The sequence below is a fragment of the Onychomys torridus genome, chromosome 16 (genome assembly GCF_903995425.1).
Source record: "Onychomys torridus chromosome 16, mOncTor1.1, whole genome shotgun sequence".
Classification (NCBI taxonomy): Eukaryota; Metazoa; Chordata; class Mammalia; order Rodentia; family Cricetidae; genus Onychomys; species Onychomys torridus.
Window position 1 is genome coordinate 3,061,869 of NC_050458.1, and position 14,035 is coordinate 3,075,903.

A 14,035-nucleotide genomic window follows, 5' to 3' on the forward strand; every position below is an offset into this window, starting at 1 on the left:
TGCTAGCTCAATTACCTGAAGTATCCCAAGGCTTAATAAGCAATACAGTTTTCATCTTACCTTCAAATCACATCTTTGTTGTACAATTTCTATAGAAAACTAAGAAGTTGTAGTTTATATTTGCTTAACAAAATAACTTAAGTATGCTAAAATTTGAGGCAATATTATAGCTACATACAAAATATTATTTGTAATCATCAGCTAAGACTAACAAATTAATCTTCACTGGTTCTGAAGTCAGAAAACAAACAAACAGCTATCAGTGAGTTTTGCATTTGGACTTGTTTTAATGTACTGTAAGTCTGGTGAGTTACATAACTTCTCAGTTTTTAAGTAGTATTAAACATTTTATGGAAAATCACAATTTACATAATAACTTGATGGCTAAAATCAGAAAAAGTTCTTTGATTTCCAAGACTTTTCATTTTACCATGCCTAATACACACACACACACACACACACACACACACACACACACACACACACAAACTACTTCTTAGGGTGTATACACAAATTTTCTTACTTAGACACATTCTTTTAATGGTTATTTAGAGCTGTGAACTGAGTATTTTATGTGTATCTATTTTAGTCTATAATTTTAAAATTCAAGGCCTGAATGGGCGTAGTAATAGCATTATTAAAAAAAAAAGTTTGCAGTCTTATTTGGCTGCTGCTAACCAGATCTAATGAACTGGAGAAGCAGGGTGATCTTTCTCCATTTCCCAGCATATTTTCTAACTCGATCATGATTCTTGAAAAGTGGTAAAGGCAGCTGCAGTTTTGATCTTATGTCACTGGATGTTTTAATCAAGTTTGTAGCTTGAAATAATACTTTTTCAATTGTCGTTTACATTTCTTAAGTAAAATAACTCATGAAGACACACACTGAGCATGTTTTTAGTTTTGACTTCATTATTTATTGTGAAGTTATTAGTTCCAATGTGTGTTTGATCTGACTCCCATATTTTCATTCTGCTTTTCTTTTCTAGCTTGATGTCCAGTCTTGCTGTGTGTTCATTCCAAATGATAGCCTGCCTTCCCCGAGTACAATTGTGTCTAGTGACATCCCTGGGACAGTAAGAAGTTGGTACCATGGACAAACCAGCACACCAGGAACACTTGTCCTCTGTTTGCCACAAATAAAGATTATCAGTGCTGGCCACAAGTGCATGGAGCCTCTGCAGGAGATTCCCTTTGTCATACCACGGCCCATCCTTGAAGAGGGTACATTTAAATATTTTTTCATCTTGTTATTTTATGCTGGCAGTTGTAAGTTCCATTCCACCCCTGTGTTTTGTTTTATCCATATGAGTGTTTTGACTGCATGTATGTCTGTGCACCATATAAGTGTAGACTGCAGAGGAGTACATTGTACATATTGGGACTGGAGTTACAGACAGTTGTGTGTAGTTGGACATTTTTCTCTGTCCCGCCCCAGTGCCACAGCCCCGCAGCCGCTTTTGAACAATAATCACTCAGAGGCTTGATATTAATTACAAACTGTTGGTCTATGTCTCAGGCTTATTGCTGGCTAGCTCTGACATCTTAAATTAACCTATTTCTATTAATCTATGTATTGCCACATGGCCATGGTGTTACCAGTCTACTGGCATGTTGATCTTTGTGCAGTGGGCTTGCGTCTGCTCTGACTCTAACCTTCTTCTCCCTCTGTTTCTCTTGGATTTCCCGCCTGGCTATATCCTGTGTTGCCATAGGCCTTAAGAGCTTCTTTATTAACCAACAGTAGCAGCACATATTCATAACATACAGAGAAATCATCTCACAGCAGTTGTGAGCTACCATGTGGTTGCTGGGACTTGAAATCTGGTTGTCTGGTAGAATAGCCAGTGTTCTTAACTGTATAGCCATCTCTCCTGTCCTGTTTTGTTTTTTTTTTTTTTTTTTTTTGATATGTTAGTATATATCAACTTCTATATGAAGATTTATTTTAATTGTACTGTGTGCTGGTATATTTTGTTGCCCTCATACTTTTCAATGATCATTTATATATTAACGTAAATTACCTATAAAATATATAAGATGTTATGATTAAAAAATACAAACGAGGAACTATTAAGATCAAAGTTGGTTTGAGTTTATTTTATTTTTAAAAAGGTTTTATAAACTATGCTTTAGTTGTATTCTTTCCCTTCCCTAATTCCTCTCTGGTTATCACTGCCCCCCTACCCACCCAACTTCATGTCCTTTTTCTCAAGGAAATCCAAAATATCAAAAACCAGGAAAACAACAAAAAAGAAAATCAAAACTAACAAAAAGAAGATCCACAAAATATAAGAATACCAAAACAAAAGAAAAAGAACACAGAACAAACAGGGAGCCTATTTTGTGTCAATCAGCTACTCCTGGGCATGGGACCTGCCCTGGAGTGTGGTGGATAGACCTGCTGACACTCCATTGGAAAAACACTTTTTCTTATTCCCAGTAGGTACCAGTTGCGTAGATTCATGGTTAGAGTGGGACACGTGCTCACTTTTCCTTCTCAGTGCCAGGATTGTGTCTGCTTTCAGCCTGCGCAAGTCTTGAAGGAGATGTCACCCTCTCTGTGATCTTATGTGCTCCAGTCCTGTTGTATGGGAGACATTATTCATGTGGGGTCACTCAGCAGCTCTGCTCTTACTCTATCTCCACTTCCTAGTCGATCCCCGGGGTCTGATAAAGACATCCATCTTGTCTGAGCGCTTCCAAGTCTCCCACTCTGCCCCTTGTTCACTTGTAGATCCCGTTTCCTTACCTTTGATTGCAAGTAGAAGCTTCTCTGATGACGGCTGAGTGTTGCTCAAATCTACGGGTACAGCAATATGTCTGACACTGGGAATCTTTTAGTTATTATGTTCCTTTAACTGAATAGTAGTATTAGGTCTGTGACCTGTCTTAGGTTCTTCTTTAGCAGTGTTATACATATATATGGTTTCTATTTCATGGACTGGCCTTGAATCCAAACAGAATGTGGTTTATTAGTTCCATAGCATTTGATCCTCTATTGCTATGGTATATTTTGCAAGCAGGCCTCTGTGTAGGTTGTAGGGTTTATAGCTGTAGGACGAAATTGATGATTACCTTTTTCTGAAATTCATGATTACTCTGGTAATGTACAAAGTACCTTCTAGCACCATAAGCACTAATGAGTGTAGTCAAAGTTTCTAGTTGGCCACTAGCTCAATTTCTCCAATGCCATAAGTAAGTTTTACCTTCAGTGATTAGGAGCTTACCCCCAGGTTATGGAGAGTAACCAATAGCTTGTGATGTTTTGTAGCAGGGTGTGTGTGTGTGTGTGTGTGTGTGTGTGTGTGTGTGTGTGTGTGTGTGTGTGTGTACGTTGTATGGTGAGTTCATTTAGCTTCATTTTATATATGTATTTTAGATAACTTCCACAGTAGTAGGCTTCTGTGTGGCTTTTCAAAAGGCCCTAAGTGTTGATTGTCCCCCACTACTTTCCCTACTTTGCCTGCCCTCCCATTCCCCTCCACACCCTATTCTAGTTTCCACTTCATGTGTCTGTTATCCTATACTGTACTTCTCCTTCCATAGAACCTCCCCTCACCCCGCCCCTTACTCTCTGTTCAGATTGAAACACACACATCTACAGCCTAAAAACTGACACACAGATATCAGAGAAAACATGCAGTGTTTGTTTTTTTTCTGCACGCTGGTTACCTCATTTGGGATGATTGTTTCTTGTGCTCCCCAGTTGCCTGCAATGTCTGTTTTTCTTAACAGCTGTATAATATTCCATCATGAAACTCTACCACATTTGAATTATCCATTCATTAGTGATGGTCTTCTAGATTGTTTCCAGTTTCTGGCAGGTAGGAAATGAGCAACAGTGAACATGGATGAGCTCCTTATCTTTGGAGTACGTTGTAGAATCTTTTGTTTATATACCCAAGAGTGGAGTAGTTGATCTTAAGTGATTTCAATAGGGGCTATACCAGTTTGCAGTCCTGCCAGCAATGAACAATCCAATTTGATTATGGTGGATAATCTTTTCATATGTTCTTATTCAGCTTGCAAGTGTTTTTATTGAGAATTTTTACATTTCTATTCAAAATTATTAGTCTATTATTTTCTTTCTCTTTTGGTGGGAAGGGGTCTTTGTATGGTTTTGGTTCAAGGTAATAGTAGCTTTGTAAAGAAAAATAGGTAATGTTCCTTCAGCTTCTGTTTTGCTTAATAATTTGAGGAGTACTGTTGTTCTCCTTTTAAGGTCTTGTAGGATTCTGCACTGAATTCATCTGGCTTTGGGTGAAAAGTTTCTTTTCAGAATGAATTTGTTCTTCTAGTACCTTCTATAGAGCTGAATTGGTGAACATAAAAGGGTTTTTTTTTTTTTTTCTTTTTCCACAGATTGTGATTGATAGTTTTACTGGGTATAGTATTCTGGGCTGGCATCAGTAGCATCTTAGAGCTTATTTAACAATGTCCAGGGTCTTCTGGCTCTCAGAGCCTTCATTGAAGTGTAATGTGTCACTTTAAAAAGGGCCTGCCTTTTTTGGTGACTCCGCTGCAGTTTTTAATATCCTTTTTTTGTTCTGCTAATTTGCTATTTTGATTATTTTCTGTTATGGGAAAATCCCCCCCCCCCTTTTTTTTTAAAATCTTATTTGGTGTTCTGCATACTGCTTGTACCTTGATAGGCATCTCTTTCTTCAGACCTGGGACATTTTCTTCTATGACTTTGTTAGAGATATCGTCTGTGTCCTGGGACGCTTTTCCTTCTTCTATATTTGTGGGTTTAATCTTTTCATGGTGTTCAATACTTCCTGTATGTTTTGTGCCTAGATTTATTTAGATTTAACATTTTCTTTGACTTAGATATCCACTTTGTGTACCTCATTTTTAAGTTCTCAATTCCCTCTTCCGTGACTTTTAATCTATTGCTGAAGCTTACTTCTGAGGTTTCCCTTTGACATCATGGCTTTTTCACTTCCAGATTTATTTCAGTGTGCTTTTTCTTTAGTAACTCTATTTCTTTTGTAAATTCTCTCATGTCTTGAATTGTTTCCATTATGTCATTCCCTGGTTCTGTTTCCATGGTCTTCTTTAAGGCATTTATTTATTTCCTCTTAAAAGTTTTTAACATGTTTATGACCATGATTTTGGAAGTCCTTGTCCTGTGCTTCAGCTTAATTGCTTTTCTCGGGACCTGAAACAGTAGGGCTCCTGGATTCTGAAGGAGGTGTATTGACTTGGCTGTTTGTGTTTTTGCACTGGGATCTGGTGTAGATACCTGGTCTCCTATTTGTTGGGTGAGTATTCTGTTCTTTGGTAGCTGTTGACCATCAGTTATAGTCAAATGTGGAGACTGTGTGATCTTTGAATCCCAGCCAGGTGTGGTGGATGTGGGACCCCTGGTAGACAGTCATTCTGCTGATGTGTGGGGATGTCACAAAAGAGTAGAGATGGGCTAGAAGGAAAGGCTGAACGGGGCCACTAGGTGGGTCCCTGGCTCTTCACCAAGAGTCTGATTTCCTAGAGGATGGGGATTGGCTGGTGGTTTGGGGTATTTTTATAGGCCAAAGTAAAATTAAAAGAGGATGATTTTAATTGCAGCCAATTGAGTTATGAATGAGTATATTATGGAGAAGTCATTGAATATATTATTTATGGTGATATTTTATTTGTACTGAAGTGTGATTTTATTTGTATGTTAATAAATAAAGTTGCCTGGGGGTCTGAGCAAGCCATAGCAGAAGCTGGGTGGTGGTGGCACACACCTTTAATCCCAGCACTTGGGAGGCAGAGCCAAGTCGATCTCTGTGTGTTCAAGGATACAGCCAGCATGGAGACACATGCCTCTAATCTCAATACCAACCATGGAAGACCTGGAGGTCTGTACAGACAGGCAGTGACGAGGAGGTCATGTGGTTGGGTTTACAACCAATGAGAAGGCAGAACAGAAAGTCTATAAAAAGGACAGACACACAGGAAGTAGGTTTCTTGCTGAGAGGAAGGACAACTGCGGCAGTGAAGGGTAAGGTTTTTAGCTCTTAGCTACTGCTCTGACCTCTTGGCTTTTAACTCTGTATTTGGCTCTGTGTTTCTTATTTTAAAAAAGACTGTTATATCTACAATTATTTTTCAGGTTTCTAATTTATTTACACCAGTTAACTAATTGTGAGATGACTGGAGCTGGTTCATGTTCAATGTGTGCTTGATCTCTTAGATTGCTGTGTGTCCAGTTTAAATTGCAAATAATACCTCTACCTCTTTGAACTTGGACATGCTCATTTCAAACAAAAGGTGAACTTGGAAAAATTGGATTCATAAAGAAAATAATATGATTATGTATTACAATAACAAGGCTCAAAATTTGACAGTACTACATAGGTCAACACTTTGTTCATATTATTAGAATGCAAGAATAGGAATTATGGTATTTGATTACTATGTATTCTGCCTAGAGCCAGAAATCAGATAGCCTGTGAACGTTTTAGCTCCAGATTTGATGTTTAATTCTCTGCCTTTCTTGAAATGAAAGCTCCATTGAAAACTGTAGATGTTACCGTCTTGTTAAAGAAACACAGAGCCAATTGCAGAGTTAAAAGACAAAAGGTCAAAGCAATAGCTGAGAGCTGAAAACCTTACCCTTCACTGCTGCTGCTGTCTTTCCTCTCCACAAGAGACCTACTTCTGTGTTTTTCCTTTTTATAGACTTTCTGTTCTGCCTTTTCATTGGTTGTAAACCCAACCACATGACTTCCTCATCACTGCCTGTCTGTACAGACCTCCAGATCTTCTATGGTTGGTATTGAGATTTGAGGCGTGTGTCTCCATGCTGGCTGTGTCCTTGAACACTCAGAGATCCACCTAGCTCTGCCTCCCAAGTGCTGGGATTAAAGGTGTGCACCACCACCACCCAGCTTCTGCTGTAGCTTGCTCTGATCCCAAGGCAACTTTATTAACATACAAATCAAATCACATTTCAGTATAAATAAAACATCACCATATTTCCCCTTTTCTATTTTACTGAAAAGAAAAAAAGGAAAAAAGTTATAACTATTATAAGAAAAACTATATACAAAAGTACAATAACTATATACCATATATACAAGCAATAAATACCTAAAAAATGTCTCGTCCATTCATATTTGACAGATTCAGAGAAAATAATTCCATTATCTATCCTATTTTGGTAAGTCCAAAATGTACCTGATTCACTTTCTATCCTAACTTATATTACTAACAGAACTGTCTTATAATGTCTTTCAAATTTATACACTTAAACTGTTAGTGAGTTTCTTTTCTGAAATTCTTAACAAGGAAAACTGTAACTATAACTAACTGATCTTCAACTTCCTCAGAGACCCAAGAAGGAAATAATACTACTCAATAAAAAATAAAAACAGGAAATGCATGCAAGCAGCTTCCAAAAAAAAAAAAAAAAAAACAAATGTGAGCTGACAGAAACAGCCAGCTGCCTGGACAGTCACCTGAGGTTTCTCCGCAGTGTTGGGGCATCTTCAGCCTATAGGCTTAGCATATCTGACAGACTTATTTGTGAACTAGGATGTACACAAGGTCAACAGTTTGACCTCACATTTGGTGAGAGCAGTCCATGAACCAGAAACACCTGAATTCCACTAGTGTCATGTCATGATTCAGGATTTTAAATTCTGGAAATTGTTGATGTTTTTTTAATTCAGCTGTCCATTCTTCTTGGCTGTGTGTGTGTGGCTTCATCTTGGCATCCCATTCTTCTCCGCATCTCTCTATTAAACGCCAGTCTACTATTGAGAGGGGTGAGCTTAGTTATTCTTCAAGAATAACTGTTTCATCTGCTGTTCCATTGCACATCAGAAGCCATTGGCCCACTCCCTGTTCAGCTGCCTTTGAAGAAATGGGCATTGTACCTTTTCCAGATTGCAAAGGCCACTCACTTCAGGGATGGTGCCATATTGTCCTGGCCTCAGAAGATACCTTTTGATAAACCACAGCCACATCTGTTTTTTAGCTGAGACCCATTCAGATGAGGACTCAGAGGTTTCCAGTCTGAGGAAACAGGATCAGCTGAGGAACTGGTGAGGTGAGGTGGCTGTGGCTTGCCCTGCTTCTCTCTGATCTTCCAGCATTCACCCCAATAACTGGCCTCAGGTTTGATTTTATTAATAATACTCTTTAAGATTCGTGCTACAGAAAACTTTTTTTCTGGACTGGAAATATGACATATTAAAAGGAGGCTTTGTAAAAGTTCTTTGTATTGTCTTTGTCCTGAAGTAATGCTTCTTTCTGTAGCATCTTGAACACATTCCTTCTTATCTATTTGAATTTGGGTCCTAGGAACTCTCCCCTGCCCGTCTGGGGGTATTCAGAATCCACCTTAGATAGTTGTGCGTCCCTTGCACAATGCTCTGGTCATAACGATTATGTTAAGCTCAACTAGTGAGTTTTGGGGACTTTTTCTCAAGTATAGAATTAATTTTGTAAGGTCTAAATGATTTGTCCCTAAATGAATGTTATCGACATTCATTAATGTTTGTGTAGCAGCTTTAAAAGATGTAGTTCCCATGCACAAAATACTTTTAAAGTATCAAATTTAATGTTTTTCAGTGTTTTCACAATCTTATGCAACCAGCACTGTTGCCGGATTTTAGAATACTTTACTTTCCTACAAAAGCTACCACATTGGACATTACTCTCCATTTCTTGTTATCTCAGCCTGTGGCCCTTATTTATATGCATGTATTATATCTGTATGAACTTGGTGTTTTAGATATTTTGAATGAATAGAACCATAGTGTGTGGTCTTCTGTAACTGACATTTTAAAATCATTAATGTTGTAGTAGGTTTCATTTTTTTGGATATGAGGTTTAACAGCACTTAGTTTCTAGGTTTCTTTTCCTTCCATCTTCACCCCCTCACCATAATCCTCAACCAAATCTTAGTTACCTGTAGTACCTGTAGTCTATAAGGTCTTCACACAGTTCTTAAATGTAATTTGAAAGCTTATCGGTAATCCAACAGATTCTTCATTAAAAGCCATTCTAGAAAATTACAGAAATGATAAATGGAATGATGTAGAAGCTATCCTATGAGAGATTTAAGGCTCTTTCTGTATTCATTTATTTTTAAAGTTCAAGATGCTGAAATCTATCATCTGATTTCAGATGCATTGGGAAGAGACGGTCTCTGCTGTAGCCAGGTTTAGTTTATGTAGGGTGTTTTGGTCAAAGTCCACATCTTTAGTTTCATTAGGGAGCTCTTGCCATGAGCCTTGCAAAGGTAATTTGCTACATCCAGCCAACACCTCTGAACAGATGGATTTCCACCCTGTGCCTAACAGAGGTTTGTTATTTCTTCTTTGAAAGAGTTGCTTGTGGCGTTAACAAAATATTTTGACAGAAATGGAATATTGAGATCATTTGTAAGTTCAAACTTTGCTGCTGTTGGATTTAGTGAGTTTCAATATAAGCTGATGTGGAAATTATTCAGCATCTATAGAGAACATAAAGGTGCTTTTTCTTTGTTGTTCTTGTTCACTCTATTGGTTTATGTGCATTGTTCCAGTTGAGTGGTTGAAAATGTGTCATAGTCAACTTCTTTCAGTTATGAAGATGGTGTTGTACTATTGCAATATTTTATTTTCCCATTTTTTCTAGGCTTATTTGTTTGAATTCTTAAATTATGTATTCAAATAGAAATCCTTTGACTCTTAGAAAAGAACTTCTAATAGAAATCCTTTGACTCTTAGAAAAGAACTTCTAATTTCTTTTTAGGGTAATAATTTTAAGTGTCTTGAAAATGTCCATGCATATTTTACAAAGGATGTTAAATTTCAGGCTATTCCTGATCCCAGACTAGCCTAGGATTTACAATCCTCCCACCTCAGCCCCCCAAGTGATGAGATTAGGTGTGCAGGCTGTCTCACTTTGTGGTGCAACTTTTGAGCCCAAATTTGGCTAACATGGTTGCTTCAGGCACTATTCTCTTATTACTCACATTCAGCCTGCTTCATCTTTTATTTGTCTATGAGTTTGGTAGCTCCTAAATGCTAAAATGGATTCTTACACCATCTACTCCATGCTCGCCAATTTTGCCTTTATGAATGTTAGAACATTTACATTAAAACAAAACCTAGTGTGACAGAACAAAGTGCTTGCATAGTTTCCTGATCACTTCTTAAAGAAATCAATTTTTTTCTTGGTATTAAGGAAAAGATAATGTTTTTCCTTTTTAATATTTGTATTTTAAAATCATTGTAAAATGTTGATACTGTTGTGACACCTAATTTTAGGTTCACAATAAAATTGAGAGACAATTATAGAAATATCCTATGTATTTTCTGCCTGTAGACTTGGGTTTTCCAGTTGACAACATCACAGACCTGAATGCTATATTGGCTACAAATGATGGGCCTATTGAGACATCTTTATTTCTCAAAAATTGTAGTTTACTTTAGGACTGTCTTTTGGTGATATTTGTTATGTATAATGACAAATTTCTACTATTATCTTTTCATACATAGTATTTTCATTGCCACCAAAATCCCCGAGCTACACTTACCCATCTCTCTGCTTCTTCATCTGTTAAAACAGCTGGCACTCAGTGATCTTATTATTTATTCTCTCCTAGTTTTACATTTTTAGACATATGATAGTACAGTTGACATTTCCTCTGGGCGTATTAATGATTAGTATCTCTTTCTCTTTTCTGTACTAAGCTTGCATTGTATGTGGGGCAGTTTATCCGATCATCAACCAAAAATATCTTGGTTACTTTCAAATTGTGGCAACTTATGAATAATACACAAACTCACATATCTATAATATTTTTATGTTAACTCAACTCTGTTGAATAATTACAGGAGTGTGTGTTTGTTGGATCATGTACTCTCTGTTTACTTTAGTTAAAAACTGACAAAATTTCTTCAAAGGAGAGGTGTCATTTTATTTGCAGCAGTGATGAACGTGCCTCCTTCTGACGCACAGAATCTGCAGTATGTAAAGTTGTGGTTTGTCTGTCTCATAGCCTGTGATACTTTCTCCTTGTCTGAAGTTGCGCATTCTTTGTGATGAGTCAAAGGAAGCTTGACTGCCATCTGCGTACCTTTTTTGTTGTTAGTGATGTCTTCTGAGGCTTTTACTTTTTGACAGAATTCCTCTAGGTCTGCCTAATGTTTGGCTGTGTGTTTCTGCATCTTTTTTCATTGGTTGCTGGATGAAGCCTCTCTCATGACAATTGACCTAGGCACCAATCTGAGTATAGCAGAATATCATTGGAAATCATTTCATTGATTTCTTTTCCTCCTCCAATCATGTTTGGTTCTATCCTAGGTTTCTGGCTATCCTGCTTCTGGGTCCTGGTCATCAGGAGGAAGCTCCCTCTCATGGGCATGGGGCTCAAGCTGGACCAGTTATTGATTGGCTACTCCCACAATTTCTGCCCCACCTTTACCCCAGCACATTTTCTAGACAGGACAAATTGTAGCTTGAAGGATTTGTTTCTGGGTCGGTGCCCCAGTCCCTACACTGGAAGTCTTGCTTGGTTGCAAGAGATAGTGAATTCAGTGTTTTCCATTGCTAGGAGTTGTAGCTAGAGTCACCTTCGTAGACTCCTGGGAGTTGCCATTGCACTAGGTCTCTAGTTTTTCCCAGAGATGCCCCAGATTCCAGTTTCTCCTAGTTCTCTCTTCATCATCCTTCACCTTGAGCCCTCCTGTTCCCATCCCTCCCTCTATCCCAACCCGTCCCCCATCCACAGGTTATATCTATTCTAGTTCCCCTCTACAGTATGATGTGTGGGTTCCTCGTTGAGCCTTTCTTGTTACTTAGCTTCTCTGGGTCTGTGGATTGTAGCACCACAGTTATCCCTTGCTTTACAGCTACCATTCATTTATAAGTGAGTACATAACATGTTTGTGTTTCTGGGTCTGGGTTACTGCTGGTAGCTGCTGGTAGCATGGTTTTATCAGAGGCCGTGGGAATATACAGCAGGTGACAACTAGTATTTAATAGTTTGACCTACCAGATGAATAATTCTCTCATGTGAAGCCCTACCAGGCAAGGCCATGTGAGTCATTGATTGTAAATGACTAGTTGCTTTTGTCTGTAATTTCTCTCTTGTGCCACTACATTTCTTCTCTAAAAACTGCTATGGGTATTTTTCCCACTGCTTGTGTGTTTTATCTTGAGAAAATATTCCATCTTTAGGCACACATACAGCTGTGGATGATCTGTAAGATAATTTTTGCTTAAGCTGTATAATTCTGATGATAGAAAGAATGCTAGAATATTTTTCATAACTGACACAGGAAAGTAACAGCATTCTCAGACACAAAGACAGCTAATTTTAGATTTCAGAACAAGTTCAAAACAGACTAGCTGCCCCTGCAGAGAATACACAAAGACAAATTCCCAGGTGTTTATTGCTGAATCAAGGTCAGACATGAAGCAACTTTGTTAGACATAACCCTCTGTAATAATTGACTTTCTGCATGTATTTCCAGCCTCAGTTTATGTTACAGGACTTAGGGTTCATCCAACTTAATTGTTATTGTTAAGTCCTGAATTTCAATGTCATTTTTTATCTGGGAATCCTGACTAGCTCAGAGCCAAGTGCACTTCCAAGTGTTACTCACTGGCTGGTCAGTGTAACCTCCCTAGCCTGAGAAAACTATGTGACTTAACATGTGTTATGAGAATGGGTAGGACCCTGAAAATGTAACACATAACTGTCCAGAGTTTGGATGTTGGAGAGAGAGGGAGAGGGAGGAGGGGGAGTGGGAGGAGAGTTGAGAGAAGGAGAAAGAGAAAGGGAGAATGCTGAGGGAGAAATGTAGCTGAGTTATAGAGAGAGGTGTGTGTGTGGAGAATGTAGCTATGTAGAGAGACTTTTACAAAAGATTTTTCATGAGAGAGTAATAAAGAAATTTACCTTCAGAATTACTCTTAAGTTTTCCCTAAAGAGCTTTAGACAGATAAGAATTTTTCCTAAGCCATCACTACTAAGAAATAGTTACATTTCAGTTTGACTTTTTTTCTAGAACCTTATGTGAAATCATTAAGTTGTTTATGTGAGATCTATGATTTTTAATGTGTGTATTGATGGATATAAACTTTCTTTTTAGGACAGCATTGGATATATCCCAAATATTCTGTCAGGTGGTACAATCATTTTCCTTTGATTCTTTGGAGTAAATGTGGTTTTTAAGTGATTACCAAGGCATTATTTTTATTAAAGGAAATTTATATGCATAGGAGTAAATAAATCACTCTGTGGTCACATTTAAGATTTTTTCCCAATATTTGTTCTTAATCTTTATGCTAGATACTTAAATACATGTATAAATATATATATGGATATTCCTTATTCTATAAAATTATAGATATTAATTAATATACTATTCTGACGGTCTAGAGTGATAACTTTTTCTGACTTGAGTTTAGTTTTGTTTTGTTCTCTCCAGTTTACCATGAGTATTTCATAGAGGTAAATTTTGAAAATTTATTCCATCTTAGAATAAGGGCATATTTCAAGTTCATTTCCACTTTAAGGGGACTGTTAAAAATCTGCACCAACCCTTTCATCTGATTTTATGGCTTGTTCAGTTTTGAAAATCTTGTTTCCCTGGGTCACTAGAAAGGTAGATAGTAAAGTTATCTTAGGAAATGTCCCTTTGATAGGGGTAGTCCTGATAACCTCTCGGACAGTGGGAGAGCATTAGAAGTATATTAAATAGCTAGAATATGCTAGCAAATTGTTGAATATTCAGCATCTTGCCTATCTCTCTCTGTTTCTCTCTCATTCTGTGTGTGTGTGTGTGTGTGTGTATGTGTGTGTGTATGTATGTATGTATGTATGTATGTATGTATGTATGTATGTATGTGTCTATTTGTCCACTTGCCTGTCTCTTGTCTCTTTCTTTGAGACAGGGTCTCACTATATAGCTCTGGCTCTCCTGAACCTCACTGTGTAGACTAGGCTGGCTTCAAACTCACAGAGATCTGCTTGCCTCTATGTCCTGAGTGCTGGGATTAGAGTGCCCTGTCATGCCTAGTTACTACTCTCCTTCTAAAA

General features: G+C 37.7%; 1 protein-coding gene across 6 annotated transcripts in view; it reads left to right on the top strand.

Annotated features, from left to right (window-relative positions):
- Vps13b (vacuolar protein sorting 13 homolog B) overlaps positions 1–14,035 on the top strand; it is a 553,125-nt gene that overhangs the window by 231,920 nt on the left and 307,170 nt on the right. For all 6 annotated transcript variants that reach the window (XM_036207944.1, XM_036207941.1, XM_036207943.1 and 3 more), the window contains exon 23: positions 990–1,224. In XM_036207944.1, the coding sequence (XP_036063837.1) occupies positions 990–1,224 (235 nt within the window). The remainder of the gene's footprint in view (positions 1–989; positions 1,225–14,035) is intronic.